The sequence below is a fragment of the Cervus elaphus genome, chromosome 1 (genome assembly GCF_910594005.1).
Source record: "Cervus elaphus chromosome 1, mCerEla1.1, whole genome shotgun sequence".
NCBI classification, from domain to species: Eukaryota; Metazoa; Chordata; class Mammalia; order Artiodactyla; family Cervidae; genus Cervus; species Cervus elaphus.
Genome location: NC_057815.1, coordinates 89170430 through 89189553, shown reverse-complemented (window position 1 = coordinate 89189553; position 19124 = coordinate 89170430). Strand labels below are relative to the sequence as shown.

General features: G+C 44.9%; 1 protein-coding gene across 7 annotated transcripts in view; it reads left to right on the top strand.

Annotated features, from left to right (window-relative positions):
* The window catches only part of AMBRA1 (autophagy and beclin 1 regulator 1), a 166135-nt gene that overhangs the window by 16868 nt on the left and 130143 nt on the right, over positions 1-19124 (top strand). For 4 of the 7 annotated variants that reach the window (XM_043910712.1, XM_043910679.1, XM_043910688.1 and 1 more), the window contains 6 exons: positions 12473-12723; positions 13499-13557; positions 14083-14266; positions 14784-14956; positions 15915-15981; positions 16537-17990. In XM_043910712.1, the coding sequence (XP_043766647.1) occupies positions 12589-12723; positions 13499-13557; positions 14083-14266; positions 14784-14956; positions 15915-15981; positions 16537-17990 (2072 nt within the window). In that variant the 5' untranslated portion in view covers positions 12473-12588. Of the gene's footprint in view, positions 1-272; positions 634-12472; positions 12724-13498; positions 13558-14082; positions 14267-14783; positions 14957-15914; positions 15982-16536; positions 17991-19124 lie in introns of those variants that run through there. The other 3 variants (XM_043910728.1, XM_043910720.1, XM_043910705.1) reach the window with 2 other exon arrangements.

Genomic DNA, 19124 nt, shown 5'->3' with positions numbered 1-19124 from the left:
ATCCAATTTCCAGTCAGAGCTTCAAACGACTAGCTTCTTAAAATCCAGTGCCTTATTTTGATTGGCTGAGGAATGTTATTGGCAAGGTAGAAGGGCATCTGGACCTTTTAGCATAAGAGCTCTGCGTTTAATAATTTGACTTCTCCTTTTCCTGAAGCCTTGAGGGAAATTTTTCCTTCCCTTATTCTAGTCAGCCAAAAACCTGACCTGGGCTGACTCTAACTCTGGAGAACACTGAACACAGTATCTGCTGAGCCAGGGACCGGGAGTCAAGCTCTGATACTGTCTGGAGGGAAAGCCTGAATTCAAATCCTGCTTTGCCTACTGACTCAGCTTGCAAACCTAGATGAATTTCTTAATCTCTTCCAGGTTTAAATTTTCTTATTTGCCTGGGGAGTGATCCTATCTGTGCGGGCTCGTGAGGACACCTGATGTGGTGTCCTCAGAGCTTTTTTACAGTGCTGTCGCTGGGGCTCCAGGGGTGTCCAGGGACGATGAGGGCAGTGTGGTTCCCCAGGGAGGAGAGCTGGACTCTCGTGTCCCCACAGACTATGCAGAAAACAGAAAGACGTGATCCTTCGTGACTTGAAAGCGGTTCCACTTCAGCCTCGTAATGTTGTTTGTGGATGAGAGGTGTGTTGTTGCCAAAGCCGTTAGGCCTGCGTGCCTGAAGCAGCTGGGGTCCGTTCTCAATTCTGGGGTTAAGCTGTTTTTGTCTCTGTGAAATTTCTTCCCTCAAAAGCTACTCTTTTTTCTTTCTTTCTCTCTTGCTTGCTGGTAGGAAGTCTCTTGCCATTTTTGTGCGCTTAGCAGTAGCCTTGCTGGTCCTGTTGATAGCTTGCGACTCAAACATTGAGCTTCAGTTTCTTCTTGGTTCAGTGATTTCTTTTGAGTTCTTCCTTGTGTTCTTCCAAGAACCTGAAGGCGTTCTTATGGTTTCAGCTCACTCTTTGCCCCAGAAGAGTTTGCAGGTAAAAACTTCTTTTCTTTTCATTCTTCTGAGGTGAGAATAAGGAAGATTGTCAGTCTCAAATTTGGGTCTTACAGCTCTGTTTCCAGTTTTGATCATATTTTGTTTTTGAGCATACTTTCCTGTGTTGCAGTTGTTAGGTTACATCCTTGTGAGTTACTTTTGGAAGCTCTAGTCAGCAAAATCTGTAGCAGAAAAGCTGGTGTTTTCTCCCTCCCCTTTATTATAATAAAAATCACTCGAGTTTATTTAGTTTTGTGTCTTCAAAGCATTTTGAAACTTGTCAGCTTATTTGTGCTTTACCCTTAGCGGTCTGCCTTACACTGAGTTTATATATTTAAAAAGCTTGTTGCAGGGTGTGGATATAAGAAAAAGAGGTCACATTGCTTGCTTATCTCTTGGTAAATTTGGGCTGACAACCTTTGTACAGGTATTTGATTCATTATTACCTCTTAGCCTCACTTTCTAGAAGCAGACTGATTGTGTTTTAGAGTGTTTGTTATTCTGGACATAAATGCTGTGCATGTCTGCATTACAGGTGCAGGTCATTTTAAAAAATTATTTAGTTTATTTGGCTGTGTTGGGTCTTGGTTGCGGCAAGCGGAATCTTTGTCGCGTCATGCATGATCTTTCATCGCGGTGGGTGGACTCTCTAGTTGACGCAGGTGGGCTTAGTTGCTCCTTGGCATGTGGGATCTTAATTCTCTGACAATGGATTGGACCCATGTCCCCTGCATTGCAAGGTGAATTCTTAACCACTGAACCACCAGAGAAGTCCTCCATTAGCATTTTATTAGTATTTCTGGTCTTTGGCTGCTTATAAAGTGACTTTGTGTAATTTTGATTGTATAGGTCTTGATTCCATCAAATTAGTTGCTTTTAGTACGTGAGGTGATTAATTAGAGGCAGGTACTCTCTGGTTCTGCTTCATAGCCAGTGTCGTTTCCTTTGCACTTGCAGAGCTGCACGCGCCAGACTTCTTTGTGCAAAGTCCTGTTATTGTGTATTCTGGTTATTGTTGGTTCCTAACTTGACTTTTACTTTGAAAAGTTGTAATCTTGCCTTGAGCTTTTTGTAACTCCTGAGATATTCCAGAGATATTATTCCTTAAGGTGGGAAGAGAGGGTGTTGTAACTTTCAGGGTGTTATTACATTTTATATGTAGAGTGTGATTTGTCCAAGATTATGTAACACCTCAGTGGTAGAAATCAGTCATTGAAGCTTCTTACCTCTTAGTCTTATCTTTATCCATTAAATCACATCACTTTTATATCCAGCACTCTTAAGCTAGGAATATACAATAGCCCATATTCCCAACCCTGCTCTCAGAAAATCCACTGCTTCTGTATTTTGTTATGAATGTGCCATGTTGCAAATATGAGTGTAAAGAAACATTGTTACATGACTAAAAATTGTAGAAGACTCCTGTCCTCTCTGGGGTATATAGTTTTTAGGTTTAAGTCCCACCCTCATTCCCCCCAGTTAGGAGTGGTGGGGATAGATTTGACCTGTGCATACTCTGTTGCCTGGCCATCTCCTGATTCATGACATGTGCATGATAAAATGACTGGCTGAGATTAGTTAATGGTACAAAGTTTTCTCGTTTTGGAGATATCTGACTTGTGGAAATTGAATTGATGACCTTGAACCATCAGCACCACCTATAAGTGACCATTTTTTCCCACCTAGGTGTTGCTCTTTATGAGAGTTTAGAGTTTGCTTTGGGCTTCCCTCATAGCTGCATATAAATATGCACACATATTCATTCTCTTCTGCACTAGGCGCTGGGCTGAGTACTGGACCGGGCTAGACATGTCCCAGAGCTTGTAGTCTAGTAAGGAAGAAAGAGCCCTAACAAGGAATTAGGTGCCCCGGATATTAGGTAGGTAGTGTTTTAGTTACCTGTTGCTATGGAAAAACCACTTCAGTGGGTGTTTTTTCCAAAACTGGCAAGCATTTCTCCAAATCTCAGCAGCCACTGACTGGGTGTTCTACAGATTTAATGAATCCTGACACATTCTACCTGGAGATAGCATCTGATCCCACAAGTTTAAGGGCTCAGTCCCACAGAACTGTACCACCTGACCTTTAGATGCTGATTGCAGGTCCAGGTTGTCACCTGTGCTTCTGGTTGATGGTTTATAGGTGGGAGGTAACCCTCTCCTTAAGTTGGACTAATTTGATGGAGTGATTCACAGAACTCAAGCTTACACTTAGCAGTTTATTGTAAAGGATTCAGATGAACAGCCAGATGAAGAGGTACAAAGAGCCAGATCTGGAAGGGTCTGAAACGTAGGAGCTTCTGTCCTCATGGAACTGGGGTGTATCACCCTCCTGGCATGTAAATGTGTTCACCAATCTGTAAGGTAATCAAATCTTGTTCAATAGTTTTTAGAGTGCTTAATCTCCTGGCCCATCCAACTCCTATCCCCTTTCTTTTGCCCCTAATCACTTGGTTTTTCTGGTGACCAGCCCCATCCTGAGGCTTTTTCTAAGGGTACCACCCCTAAGTCAACCTATAAGTTTAAAAGAAGCTCCTTATAAATGACAGAAGATGTCTCTCACTCAGGAAATTTCAAAGGTTTTAGGAATTCTATGCCAAAGGTGGGGACAAAGACCAAATGTGTATTTCTTATTATAAATCATAGTCTCACACCACCTCCACATTTGTGGCTTAGGACGATGATGATTTGTTGCTTCTCACCGCCCTGTGGGTTAGGGGCTTGGGCAGGGCTCGTCTGGCCGGCTCTTCTGCTCTGTGTCACATCTGTGGGGGTCACTCCTTTGGTGTTTCCAGCTGGTGTCTGGGCTGGGTTAGACAGGACAGCAGAGTTTCAGCTCAGTAGTCTGGGACCTTGATAGTCTTCAGTGTGGCCTCTCTCTGAGTAGTGTCTTATCATCCAGGGTGTCTCTATGTGGCCTCTCTCTCCAGTGTGATGTCTTGAATTTCCTTGCAGCCTGGTGATTGGTTTCCAAGGGTAAAAGTGGATGTTGCCAGGCCTGGAGTTGGCATGTCATCACTTCTGCCACATTTTGTGGTCAAAGCAAGTTATGTGGTCAGCCCAGGTTCAGGGATATGTTCTTATTTCTTGATGGGTAGGGCAGCATGGGAGTAGGGTAGAAGAGACTGATGGAGACTGTCCTTGGAGAGGGTCTGTCACAGGCAGGTAGACTAAGCTGTGGAGAATCCTGACTGGCAGTGCAGCGAGGTCACTAGCATGTGTCTCTGCTCTGTGGGTGAGAAAGGGCTGGTACGGAGCTCTGCGTGCAGACTCCCCGCGTCCTCTTGCCAGGTGTGTTGATGTCATATTTCATGTTGGATGAAGGGGTATGCACAGACATGACAGAGTTTGCTCAATCACATTCTTTGTTGACTATGTTTTTTTTGAGATTTATGTTCTATTCTGGTTGCCATGCAAAAAGTAAGTTTACTGTGGCATCGATCTCTATTTCCTGCTGGGTAATTTTTCTTACTTGGATGGAGTTGGTAGGTTTGTAGGATAAATACATAGTAACTGAATTTCATGATGTAGTTTTATTTGGTACTTTATCAAATTCAGAGTTATTTCTGGTTGAAGGTTTTATTTTTTTTTAATTTATTTTTATTTTTATTTTTTTTTTTTAGTTCTACCACTTTATTGCTACCAACCCATTTCCCTCCACCCTTGTGCACACATGCTCAGTCATGTAATCCCATGGACTTCAGCCCGCCAGACTCCTCTGTCCATGGACTTTTCCAGGCAAGAATACTGGAGTGGGTTGCCATTTCCTTCTCCATGGTTGAAGGTTTTAAAGTCCCCCTTTCTCCCCCAAACTATGTAAATAAATTGCTATAAAGGAAGGAGTGAGAAATTTTTTTTTTTTTTTTTTTCATTTTTCTTCAACATCATTTTTTTTTTCTTTTTTTTTTTGGCTATACCCTGTAGCTTGTGAGATCTTAGTTCCCCAACTGGGTTTTGAACCTGTGCCCTTGGGAGTGACAGTGAGGTCTAGTCTAACCACTAGACCACTGGGGAATTCCCCTCAGCATGATTGTTTAATTTTTTGACCTTTGGGGAAATGAACATTGAAAATACAAAGTAGGCTGATTTCCAGTTGATATGGTAAGACAGTGAAACATTGATGGAGGGCCTGCTATATGTGAGACTAGCCCATGAAGTAGAAGAGACCTCATAGGAGGTTTTGTGTCAGGTAGTAAGGAGTGTTCTGTAATAATGAAGCATGTAGGCTGGAGCCAGACTGCCTGGGTTTGGATTCTGAACCCACTGGTGACAGTGAGACTTGTTCTTTTAGGGCCTCGGGTATCTGAGGATTATAAGTGAGTTACTTTTTATGTAAAATGCTGAGGACAGTGGGAATGAATAAGATGATGAAAGTGTTGTTATTATCTTAACCACTATCTTGAGATTTTCTTCTTATTTTTTTAAAGGTGACAGTAGTGAGATATCTTTAATACAAAATGGGTTGGAGACCTTTGCAGTGGACAGTCTGAATTTGCTTAGAATAATTTTCTTTAATTTGGCTGATTTTTATTTTTTTTAGAATTGCATACTTATTTATTCATTTATTTTTGGCTGCGCCGTGCAGCATTGAGGATCTTCCCTGACCAGGAGTTGAACCAGGGATCAAACCAGCGTCCCTTGCGTTGGGAACATAGAGTCTTAACCAGTGGACTGCCAGGGAAGTCCCTGGCTGATTGTTTATAGGACTTTGTGGCCTTAAATATATTTTTCTTATTGCCATTCTGCAATTCTTCATTATAGAAAGAAGGTATTATTTGGTACAAGCACTGGAATTATATAATAGCAAGCGCTTTTCATTTGGTAAGTCTGTTAATCCTAGTGATAATCCTATCATATACACACTGCCTTTTACAGATGATGAAACTGGAGTACCAGGAAGTTAAGTAACTATCCCAAGAAACTGTCCTGTACGGAGAAAATGGGATTCTCCGGTGGCTCCGACGGTGTAGAATCTGCCTGCAGTGCAGGAGACCCAGGTTCAGCCTCCGGGTCAGGAAGATTCCCTGGAGAAGGGAATGGCTGCCCACTCCAGTATTCCTGTCTGGAGAATCCCATGGACAGAGGAGCCTGACGAGCTACACGCAGTCCGTGGGGTCACAGAGAGTTTGACACGACTGTTTCGGACACTTTCACTGAGAAAATGACAGAGCTGGATTCAGTCAGCTGTCTGTCAGGACCCATATATCAATCTACGACGCTGTCTCTTATTTAGAAATTACGGATAAAAGGATTAAACATTAAAGTTTCTCTCTCTAGACGTAAGCCACAGTTAGCAGTTTGGCATATCCTTGGATCTCCCTCAGCAGCCTGCACACAATTCAAGTAATAGTTGAAACGTTTGTGTCTCCAGATCTGTCTGCCTTCAGAATTTGTCACCCGTTTTACAGTTCTAGATTTGTGATGCTTTGCACCAAATTCCCTGCCCCACTCCCAAGTTGAGTCTACTCCAAGAGTCAGGCAGGAGCTGTGTAGAGGCAGAGATGGTTGCTGCTATGGTGCTTACATTTTGGACTTGGATCATATATGGTGTCCTAAGTGTCCTGAAAAGCCCTTTAGAAAGTCCTATTAATGCAAACAAAACTGCTAGTTTTTGAAGTTTTTTAGAAAACCCTTTAGAAAAACCCTGTGTCTTTCCACCCACATGGAGTTTCTAAAGAGTACTTGGACACTTGTAGGCTTCTATTAAAGGTCTGACATTTTGTAGTTAATTTTCCAGTTGTTGGGAGAACTTTACTTAAGCAAGCGATCCTAGATTGAGTAAAGGATTTTTTTTTTCCTTTTAAACAGTTAACCTTGAGTTGAATCCTGATTTTTTTTTTTTTTTTTTTGGATATACATTGGCATTACATGGCTGATTTGACTCTTAGACTTTGCCTACATGGGCACAGTGAAGTGGGGAGAGATGCAGTTACTCAAATAAATGAGGTCATTGGCCTGCATTCTCACAGTCACTTCCAGGCCTAATAACTTTCTGATTCATACCCTTGGAATGCTACTGGTAAGGAGGATTTGGGGTATGAATTATTGGCCAGGTTTTACAGATACAGCTCAAAGTTGCTGAATCTTTTTTTTTTTAATTCATTTTTTATGTATAAGTAGCCCAAATCTCATTTAATTATGGTTTGCCACACAGATGAATACTTTTCCTTTAATTTGTTGTCTGGTAACAGCCTTTGAAATATTTCTTAGCAATCTGCTTCTCTTGGGAATCATGGCATCACAGGTCTCGGGTTTTTATTGATAGTTGGGCACACTGTTTGGTGAGGGAAACCATGGTGAACCCCAAAGAGGATTCAGTAATAATAACGACAGTAACGGCAACGGTCTCAGTGCTCTACCGTGCTTTTCTTAGAGCCTCACGACAACTGGATTAGGCCAGTAGCATGATTCCTGTTTACAGAGGAGGCAGCCAAGTCTCAAAGAGCTTAGACAATTTGTCCAAAGTCATATTGCTAGAAGAGGGAGTGAAATTGCTAGCATAATAAGGTGATCAAATTGCAAGGGGAAGGGGCTTCCCTGGTGGCCTCGTGGTGAAGAGTCCACCAGTGCAGGAAGGTCCCCCAGGCTCAGAGCTGCTGAGCCCATGCGCCACAGCTGTTGAGCCTGTGCTCTAGAGCCCGGGAGCCGCCACCCCTGAAGCCTGAGCACCCTAGAGCCCGTGTTCTGCAGCAGGAGAAACCGCCGCAGTGGGGAGGCTGTGTGTTGCTCCTGGAGAGCAGTCCCCGATTGCCGGAACTGGAAAAGCCCACGCGGCACTGACGACCCGGCACAGCCACACATAAATAAAAATTCTTTTTTAATTGCAAGGGGAACCTGTAAGTCTAACTTTAGTTTCCACTGGGTTGTGCATAATCTCAGTGACTTTTTTTTGGGGGGCCGTGCCATGTGGCATGTGGGATCTTAGTTCCCCACTCAGGGATCGAACTCACGCCCCCAGCATTGGAAGCACAGAATCGTGACCGCTGGAACACCAGAGAAGTCCCCTCTAGGTGATTTTTATTAGTGGTTGTTAAGTATAATTTATGTCCTAGAATTAAGCAGAGAAGACCTTTCAAGGTTTTCTTCCCATCTTTGTAGAGCGATCGGTCATGTTATGGGGGAAGTGATTGGGGGTGGGTGCGGGGGCACAGATCTTGGCATTTGTGTTGCATACATGTCCTAATCGTGTCCTTCTGGTTGTACGTACACAAGGCTTTCGGTGGTTGAGAATTGACTTGGGGGACTGTGTAAATGGTGTCACAAAGACTGTTCTTGGCACCTTTTGTCCCAATCTGGTTTAAGGGACAGGTTGGGAACCTTGTTCCTTTCTCCTTTTTAAAGAGAGGAATGAAAAACACACTTGACTGGGACTTCCTCAGCCACAGGCCCGCCCAGCTGCAGTTTGATTCAGCTCCTGTTCTTTATAGAGAACAAAGTCAAGTCTCTTCTCAGGTGGCTCTTAGGAGTGTATCAGGAGAACGCCCCTTATCCTTTTAAAGAAACAGAGCAAATATTTTTCTTCTGACAAAAGAGAGACTGTGAAGGTGTTTTAGTCCCTTTGACTTCGTGCCCTCCCCCAGACTTCTTTGTTTTTTTTTTTTTTTTTTTTCAGACTTTTCTTTGAACCGTTGGTGTGTTTAGGTCTCTGGGAAGTGGTAGACAAGCTCTGCGGTAATCCTGAGCTTTAGTTTTTGAGCTTTCTTGATAACTGGTATTTGTAGCAGCTCTTCCTTGTCCTTCTGGTTCATGTACGAACTTAAGATTGCATCACAGTTTTCTGAATCACCCAATGTCTATGACCTATATTTTCTTCTTCCTCTTGAGTTACATGAGGTCAGAAGGTCAGGTTTTTTTTTTTTTTTTTCTTTTTTAGGAATTGGATTGTTGCTGTTTTCACCACATGTTGTAAGATTATCAATGGTTTAAATACGTTTCTCTCAAAGTACTTTTAGTGTTGTACCATAGGACAACACGGGGTTTCCCTGGTGGCTCAGATGGTAAAGAATCTGCCTGCAATGAGGGAGACCTGGGTTCGATCTCTGGGTGGGGAAGATCCCCTGGAGGAGGGCATGGCAACCCACTCCAGTATTCTTGCCTGGAGAATCCCCATGGACAGAGGAGCCTGGCGGGCTGTGGTCCATGGGGTCGCAAAGAGTCGGACATGACTGAGCGACTCAGCACAGCAGTGTTAGGAACCCTCAGAACTCATTTCTGCTTAAGACCTCCAAATTAGGCAAGAGAACGATTGGCTCTAAGGAAAATTACAGTTTGAGTAAATGGATGGGAACTATATTCTGCCATCCTCCTGGTTAGTAATTATTCAGCTTTGTGGCAGTTTCATTTCCAGACTTTTGGTTTTGAACCATGAGTTGTCACAGTCACCAAGGAGATAATTTCCCTTCAGTCAGTTTATGCGGGAGGCTGGCCTGCACCATGTCGGCACAGTCCGTGTGTACATCCGTACATTTGTGTGCTGCTGGCGGACGAGAACTGTATGATGAGGATATAGGCTGGAGTTTGTTCCTTACTCCTGACGAACCTTCTGCCATATGCAACTAGGAACTCAGAGTTAGGTCTTTCTGTAGATTCCTTCCTACTTTTTCTATTTTGATATTCCAAAGAGAAGTCTCATGTCAGCACAGGCAGTAAGTATTTTCCCTTCTGTATTTGGATGCGTCTTACTGTGTACTTTTTAGATTGCAGCCTTTCATGAGATGTAAGGAGTTTATTATTGTTTGACTTTTTACAATAAGCAATTATTGCTTTTTAAATTTAAAAAATGAACAGTGCCTTTTCTGATGATGAAGTCACCTATAATCCTACCACCCAAAGAGAACCATGGTTTAATGCTTTTTTATAATTTTTTTGTATCATTATTTTTAAAGTTTTTTAAAAAAACAAAATTGAGATCACACTGTATATATATAAATTTTGTGTTTTGCCTTTATCATTTAACATTTTTTTTTTGAATTTTTTTTTTTTTAAGACTTATTTATTGATTTATTTTGGGCTGCACTGGGTCTTTGTTGCTTTGCTCCGGCTTTCTCCAGTGGTAGGGAGCGGGGGCTACTCTTCGTGGCAGATCACAGAATCTAGGCATGTGCAAGGACTCAGTACTTGTGGCGCATGGGCTTGGCTGCCCCATGGCATACGGGATCCTCCCCGATCAGGGATCAAACTCGTGTCCCCTGCATTGGCAGGCAGATTCTTAACCACTAGACCACCAGGGAAGGCCCCATTTAACATTTTAAGAATAAATTTTGAATAGGTAATTTAAAAAATGAAAATGACATAAGATGGAAGCACTGAGAAGTCCAGCTTCCATCTTTGTCTCTGATCATTTTGTCCCTTCAGTCTCTAATAAATGATCATTAGTTTCTCCTCTTTTTCAAAACGTAACCTTGCTATATATATTGTTCTGCTGCTTGCTTTTTCCCCCTCTGAACAATGTATCTTGGAGATCTTTTGTTATCAGTACTCAGAGAATCTTCCTTACTATAGGTTAGTCATCTTGTCCCCTTTAGATGGGCACTTGGGTTGTCCCCAATTTTTACTATTGCAGATATTAAGTAGTAATTAAAGGGAAAAAATTAAACATTTACCCTACTTCAGTTATTAAGGGAAAATTCTTTCCAAAAGAATGCCAGTAATGTAGAAATAATGATGGAATTGGAAAAATCAACATATTCCAGCCCCCAAATGAAATAATTTGTGAAGGAGTCATCAGTAATTGCTAAACTATTAAGCAAAAGGTTGAAGAGGAACGGCATATTCACAGGGTGCCAAACGTTAGCCACAGGTTGCTTACTATAAAGGAGGAAATATGCCTTCTATGAAGAGCTCTGGCTGCTACAGATTCGACCAAGTGATCCTGTTTTGCCAGATGATCACATAGTTTACCAGATCTCCCTGAGTGGGGCAGTCTGAGAACTGCATTGTGAGGTACATAGGTAGCATCACCTATGAAGCGTTTTTTCCCAAACCTCTCAACCTCGATCTAGTCAGTGTTTACAGGAGGTGTTAGGGATAGAGAGGCAAGCTGAATGGCACTGTGAGGAAATAATCAGACATAACTGAGATGTAACAATCAACTACAAGTCATCAAGTCAACTGTTGTGGTCTTTTTAGAAAGCTTGTGTTGTAAACAAACAAACCATGAACAGAATCAACCAGAATAAAACTTGGAGGGCATTCTAGAATAAAAGAGGCTAAAGAGACATCATCCAAATTCATTTCTTGAGCCTTGATTGGGTTCTGGATTTTTTTTTTTAAACCACTATTAAAGACACTTTTTGGAGTATCTGGTATATTAAAGGCACAAATGATAATGGGTGTGGTAATAATGTTGTAGCTATGAAGCTAAATGTCCTCATTCTTAAGAAATGCACAGTGAGGTGTATAGGGTTAGACTGTCTCCATGCCTGCTCAGATGGTTCACAGGAAAATTAAAAGTGACCCTTCTATATCCCTATCCATGGAGACAAATGAGGCAAATTTGACTGTATATTAACAGTTCGTGAGTCTAAGTAATGAACAGTATGTATTTATTCTACTGTGTTCTCAACTTTTTTATTTGAATTTTTTCGTAGCAGAGTTGAAGAAACAGTGCCTCAATGAGTAACAATTATATATGTATTTTCAAATTTCTTTAATTTTCATATGTGTGTGTGTTTTGCTGCTAGTTGACATTTTAGTGGAATTTGTGTTTATTTTGTGACAGTTTTATACCGTTAAGGCTTGCAGTGGATGATTAAAAAGGAAATGGAATTTTTTCTTCTCTTTCCTCCTCTATCCTTTATTCTGGAACTTGAGTGGAGATGAGAAAAAGAGAATGAAAGGTACCTCAAAGTAGCTCTGTGCTCTTGCTTTTGGGCAGGAGACAGAACCGAAGCCAGTACATAAGAACCATACCTCAAGTAATACCTTTTAAATCAGTAACCCATCTTTTGCTTTGGAGGCTGCCCAAGTGATCAGGAGGGGTCTAGCAGTTAGGCAAGACGCATGGCACAGAGGAGGGAGTGCAAATATTGTGTTGTGATTTGTCTTGTTTTTGACAGGGTTTTAGACCTTTTGGTTAGTAGTAAAAGTTCTTAGTTGCCTGATAAAAAGAATAACTCCTTTTGACAATGATCTGTTTTTTAAAATTCTGTTTATTTATTTGGCTACACTGGGTCTTAGTTGTGGCATATGGGATCTAGTTCGCCAACCAGGGATCAGACCCGAGTCCCTTGTGCTGAAAGTCTGGAATCTTAGCCACTGGGCCACCAGAGAAGTCCGGTTCTGTTCTTTAGATATAAGGCTGAGCTATGGAGGATAGAAGAGGAATTTAAGGGTGAAATATTCTTGGATGAAAAGTTACGGAAGAAACGGCTTTTCTGAGAAGTTGTCATTACATATGAAGAGAAGAGTACTTTCATCTCTCAACTAGAGTTGTATGTGAGGTGGGAACTTGCTCTGATCACAGAATAGATGCTCTCTGACATTAAATGTCTTACCTTAGATTTCCATGAAGACACCTTCCGAGGATCTGCATGGCCTCAGTTTAGCCGCTTCGGTGTGTGGAGCTGTGGCTCGCTCCCCGTCCCGTGCCTGGTGTGACTGTGCCTGCTGAGCGCCATGAAGGTTGTTCCAGAGAAGAATGCTGTCCGGATCCTCTGGGGGCGAGAACGGGGCACTCGGACCTTTGGGGCTCAGCGACTTCTGCAGGAGCTGGTTGAAGATAAAACCCGGTGTATGAAATGGGAGGGCAAGGTAAGAAACCTGGTCGTTTTTCACATAGAATTTGTAGGGATGACAGCAGAATGAGGCCTTAGAATAAGTTAGTGACATAGAGTTGGCACACAGTTTATTTTGTGTAGCAGAATTGATATATCTAACTTAGGCTTCTTTGTTGTTTTGGGGTGTTGTGTTTTTGTTTTTACAAATATGGAAACATTAATGGGCTAGAAATATCTTTTTTCTTTGGAGCTAGATTTCCTGAAGGTAATTTAGATTTCAGTTCAGTTCAGTTGCTCAGTCGTGTCTGACTCTTTGCGACCCCATGAACTGCAGCACGCCAGGCCTCCCTGTCCATCACCAACTCCCAGAGTCCACCCAAACCCATGTCCATCGAGTTGGTGATGCCATCCAACCATCTCATCCTCTGTCGTCCCCTTCTTCTCCTGCCCTCAATCTTTCCCAGCATCAGGGTCTTTTCCAATGAGTCAGCTCTCTTTGCATCAGGTGGCCAAAGAATTGGAGTTTCAGCTTCAACATCAGTCCTTCCATTGAACACCCAGGACTGATCTCCTTTAGGATGGACTGGTTGGGTCTCCTTGCAGTCCAAGGGACTCTCAAGAGTCTTCTCCAACACCACAGTTCAAAAGCATCAATTTAGATTTATCTCTGTCAATTTGTAGCTTGATCGTTGTCTCCAGTTTTTCAGCTTATACTGTAAATACTAATCTATGTAGAATAGTGCATTTGAGATAGAGTGAACCATAGTTTATAAGTAATGTATTTTAACTTTTGTTTGTTTATTTCTCAGAGAGTAGAACTGCCGGATAGTCCACGCTCTACCTTTTTATTGGCTTTTAGCCCAGACAGGTACGTAGTTCTTACCTAAACTCTACCTGAGACTTGGTTTCTGTGTATTTTGGTAGTGTTGGTTTCTGTGTATTTTGCCGAGCTTCATCCAAGTGAACTCCCTAAAGACTCTTTGAGGCACTGAATGAACAGAACTTTGCCAGTGTTATCAGAAAGAGGGGAAATAGATGACCAGTGCTAACTATTAAAATAATGGGAATAAGCAAAGGAACCTGTGAACATCGAGGATCAAAACTTGGAAAGTTTCTCAGTCCTTTGCCTGTGTGATATAGGCCACTAATAGCATAATAATTTTCCCTGCTGGAAAAAGTATTCTCTGAAGGGGTTATGTGTCATTTGGGGGCAGAATGGAGAAGCCAGGAGCTTTAAAAGAAGAGAATGTTTCTGTTGTTAGTAAAGCCCAAGGTGTAGTTTCTTCCCTGTTGGGATGGGAAATGAGTTTCAGTTTTCTCTGTTGTCCAAAGCTGATAGTTTGTTAACCCTCCCACGTGCTGTACATTGACTTCCTCCTCTTTGGTTCCCTAGGACTCTCTTGGCTTCCACTCACGTAAACCATAATATCTACATCACGGAAGTGAAGACGGGCAAGTGTGTTCACTCTCTGATTGGACACCGCCGCACGCCATGGTGTGTCACTTTTCATCCCACCATCTCGGGCCTCATCGCTTCTGGCTGCTTAGATGGGGAAGTTCGGATCTGGGATTTGCACGTAAGTGTTTCCTGTTCTTTGGTACTCTAGGTGCAGAGACTTATTTACCCTTGCATTCTTGACTCTGAAGGAGAGACTAGCCGTGTTCCAGGACCGTACCTGAGTACTTCGTAGTTATTGCTTACTTACTGAGAGGGAGTCTAGCCCACAGTGCTCCATTTCAAGTGCACCCTGTTTAACTATCTGCCCATTGTGCAAGGTAACAGGACCTGCTAGACATCTTCAGGATGGATTTCTCTTTTCTGAGATCAAGGATTGTACTGTTGTTCTGATCACGATCGTCAAGCATTGTGCGCCTTGTCCTGGAGACTGGCTGGTGGGTTGTTGTGTACCATGTGACGCACCAAAGCTTGAGTTTTCACAGACTGTAGAAACAGGTGCTCATTGCTTATAGGTTGTAGATGACAGAACTGAATTGACAGTAGTGTTTTTTACCCCACCTGAACCCTCTTGTTGAAGCTGACTTAGTTCACGGGCAGCTTGTAACTTGAGCATGCCTGGGTCTGTGCGTTCGCAGGGTGGCAGTGAAAGCTGGTTCACAGACAGCAACAACGCCATTGCCTCCCTGGCTTTCCACCCCACGGCTCAGCTCCTGCTCATTGCCACTGCCAACGAGATCCACTTCTGGGACTGGAGTCGCCGGGAGCCGTTTGCCGTGGTGAAGACAGCTAGCGAGATGGAACGGGTCCGGTGAGCGCTCTGGGCACCAGCAGTGTCTGGCGTAGGATTAACATGCGGAGAACGTTTAACGGTGCTCTCACCCCAAGAGACAGACAGTTCTCTCTGTATTGTCCCAGCTCAGGGCAGGGTGTTACTCTGGGGCTCTTCATGCTTTCTAAGCCGTTGGCCAGTCAGCCAGGAAGTGGTGTGTGTTGTTCATTTCAGCCATTCCTTATTGGCCTCATCTTCACGTCCTTGTAGATGAAGGCCTTTAGAATCTTTTATAGGTTCAAAGCTATCTGGTTTGGGATAAAGACTTGTTTTTTTTTGAACCTTAAAAGGTGTTCAGGTGGTGGGTAGCTTGGTGGGTAAATTGCTCATTCTGTTATTCAAAGTGGAAAGTGGAGATGTAGATAGGTATCAAGTCTGCTAATATTTACACATGTAGCCTTCAGAGTCAGTGCACATACTGCCTGAATCGAAGTTGATGCACTGTTTCCCTTTGGTCCTCTTGGTATTGCCATTGGATCTTCACTGATTTTCTAGCCTCAGGTGGGTCGCTCGACACTGGGACTGTTCCTTGTCCCTACCTTGTCCCCAGCCCTCACGCTTCTCGCCAGGGTAGCAGCTGGGCGAGGGGAGGCGCGAACCTGCGGCAGAGTGTGGAAGCGTCCTCTGCTTTACCATCATGACGGGCTCTTGGCCATGAGCGGCTGCTTCCTGGGACGCAAGCCCAGGGGTGTTCTTGAAATTATTTTTGTGAAATGTATTCCCTTACTCTGGCAGATGTGAGGACGCAACAAGAAGGAGTGAGCTTTATTATTTTAATCGGTTTGAAAGTTTTGGAAGTCTCTAGCAATTAGGTGGATGCCTGGGAAAATCCCACAGTTGTCAATAACGATCACTAGAAATTTTCTCACGGATTTCCTTTCCTCAGTTAACAGAATTTCTCTCTCCGTGTCTCTGTCCGTTTCTTCTGTGTTTTCAGTCTGGTGAGATTTGATCCCCTTGGACACTACTTACTCACAGCAATTGTTAATCCCTCTAATCAGCAGGTAAGTTAGTCAGCAGGTCCAGCTCCATCTAAACTGTGGGTTGTTTGCTCAAGTAGTGCTCGGATTCTGATGGTATTGGACTTTAATTTTCAATGTCCAAGTGTTTCTTTCCAGTCAAGATTTAAAACTAGCCACAGACCATATTCAAAGTTAGAGCCGTAGGTCTTGACGGGGGAGTCCATCCTGAAACCCCTGAGTGATCGTCCTGGTAGAAGTAACCAGACTGCGTCGGATAACTTGTCATTCAGGTGCCTTTGGCTGGCTGACGTCTTGCTTCCCCTCACAGCCTCCGTGTCGTGGAAATGCCTATTGTAAGAGAATTGGGTGCCAGCTGAACTCGTTGAGAAATGTTGCTAGTTGCAAGTGAATGATTTAATACCGTATGATGATTCCGAATCTGGACCCAGTTAGTTCTCAGTGCTTCAAGGGTGGCGTTGTTGCCTCTCTAGAATGAGTGTTGTCCTTGGATGATTATCAGTAATTTCTCTGGATTTACCTGGAAGTTCTACCTAACGGCCTGGCTCTGCCCCCGCCCCGCCTTGGTCCACGTTGCAGGGTGATGACGACCCAGAGATCCCCATAGACGGAGCAGAACTGTCGCACTACCGTCAGCGGGCCCTCCTGCAATCGCAGCCAGTGCGCCGGACGCCTCTCCTCCACAATTTCCTGCACATGCTGTCCTCCCGCTCCTCTGGCATCCAGGTGGGAGAGCAAAGCACAGTGCAAGAGCCTGCCACCCCCTCACCCCCACCGCCTCCCCCTCCGCCCTCCACGGAGCGCCCCAGGACTTCCGCTTACATCCGGCTCCGACAGCGGGTCAGTTACCCCACAGCCGAGTGCTGCCAGCACCTTGGGATCCTGTGCCTTTGCAGCCGCTGCTCGGGCACTCGAGTTCCTTCCCTCTTGCCACACCAGGACAGTGTTCCCCCTGCTTCTGCCAGGGCTACTACCCCTTCCTTTTCTTTTGTGCAGACCGAGCCCTTCCATCCCCCGGAGCAGGCCTCGTCAGCGCCGCACGACCCGGGCCTCCTGAGCCGGCCGTCTGCCTTCAGTACAGTCCAGAGCAGCACCGCCGGCAACACGCTCCGCAACCTCAGCCTGGGTCCCCCCCGGCGCTCTCTGGGAGGCCCTCTGTCTGGCCACCCTTCCAGGTACCACCGGGACATAGCCCCCGGGCTGACGGGATCCGAGTGGACCCGGACAGTGCTCAGTCTGAACTCTCGCTCCGAGGCGGAGTCCATGCCTCCGCCCAGGACCAGCGCCTCGTCGGTGAGTCTGCTCTCTGTGCTGCGACAGCAGGAAGGTGGCTCGCAAGCCTCTGTGTACACTTCAGCCACAGAAGGGAGGGGTTTTCCAGCCTCGGGGTTGGCAGCTGAGTCAGATGGAGGGAACGGCTCCAGCCAAAACAACCCGGGCAGCATCCGCCACGAGCTTCAGTGTGACCTGAGACGCTTCTTTCTGGAGTACGACCGGCTTCAGGAGCTGGACCAGAGCCTCAGCGGGGAAGCCCCCCAGGCCCAACAGGCCCAGGAAATGCTCAACAATAACCTTGAATCCGAGCGGCCAGGGCCATCCCACCAGCCCACCCCGCACAGCAGCGAGAACAACTCCAACCTGTCCCGGGGCCACCTGAACCGCTGCCGCGCGTGCCACAATCTGCTGACCTTCAACAACGACACCCTGCGCTGGGAAAGAAGCGCACCGAACTACTCCTCTGGCGAGGCCAGCCCCTCCTGGCAGGTCCCCGGTCCCTTTGAGGGCATGGCCGCGAGCGGCAGCCAGCTGCCCCCGCTCGAGCGGACTGAGGGCCAGACGGCCAGCTCCAGCAGGCTGGAGTTGGGCAGCGCTGCTAGCCCGCAGGAGGAGAGGACTGTGGGGGTGGCCTTCAACCAGGAGACGGGCCACTGGGAACGCATTTACACCCAGGCCAGCCGATCTGGAACTGTGTCACAGGAGGCCTTACATCAGGATCTGCCGGAGGAGAGCTCCGAGGAGGATTCTCTCAGGAGGTAAGCAGGTGCTTCCCTGTCTCCTCCCGCATCCCTTCCTTTTCTCCTGATGCCTCTTCCTTCAGCCCTGTGGGTCTTGGTGGCTGGATCTGGAGTATCTGGGACCCATGCATCTGGTTCTGATCTCCCTAGCTTCCATTGCATCTTCGTGGAAAATCTTGCTGTGGTGGCGGAAAGAGGATAAGGCCTGGCAGCCTGAGTCCAGTGACTCTGCTCGCTCCCGTGACTCTGGCTTGGCTCACGTGTCGTTTAGCCTTAACGGAGAGTTGTGGGTGAGGTTCGAGAGGCGAGAGGAGGTAGAACCACGAACTTCCTCCGCTCTGCTTTTTGGTCTCCTTAAAGGATTGTCTGTGTGGGACTGGTTATCGTTAACAACAAAACATCCCAGAGAGGCCAGGGGGAAAAAAATTTCTAATAGTAATAGAGAACCCTGCTTGGGACAGATGAGTGTACTGGGTCTTTGTATTGCTTTGGACAAATTCTTAGACCTCATCTTTTGGAACACTGCAACTTGACAAAAGGAAAAGAAAATAGTATATATATATATGTCGAGGACGATTTTTTTTCCTGTAGATATGTATATGTATATATATTTTTTTGGACGGTAAGGACAAGGAGGCCTGGCGTGCTGCAATTCATGGGGTCGCAAAGAGTCAGACACGACTGAGCGACTGAACTGAACTGAACTGAAGTTACTTAAGAGTTTTTTTGAGTAGCTCTTTCCAGAGGGACATCACCTGCAGGTGGGGAAGAAGAGATTCATAGAAGGAAGGCCTCTTCATACTTGGCTCGGCATCCCAGGCAGCTCTTTCACGGAAGACACAGCGTGGGTGTGGTTGATCGCCCACTGCATGTTCCGTGTATGGCTGCGTGTGCATCTATCTTGATTTATTAGGGACTTCTTTCTGTAATTTCGTAAAGGTCAGATCTAGCGTAATCACCGACTCCCAGAATATGCCTGTTGGATTCAAGCAGCATATTTCTCTGCATTGCATCCTCTGTTGAAGCAACTGAAATTTCTCTGACATAAGCTTCTAACAAGGGTGGGAATATGGATTGTGCACACCGTGTACTTGTTATTTTAGGAGGATGCTTCAGTGAGTGAGTTGCCCAGTTAATAAGTCTTGTTGAATT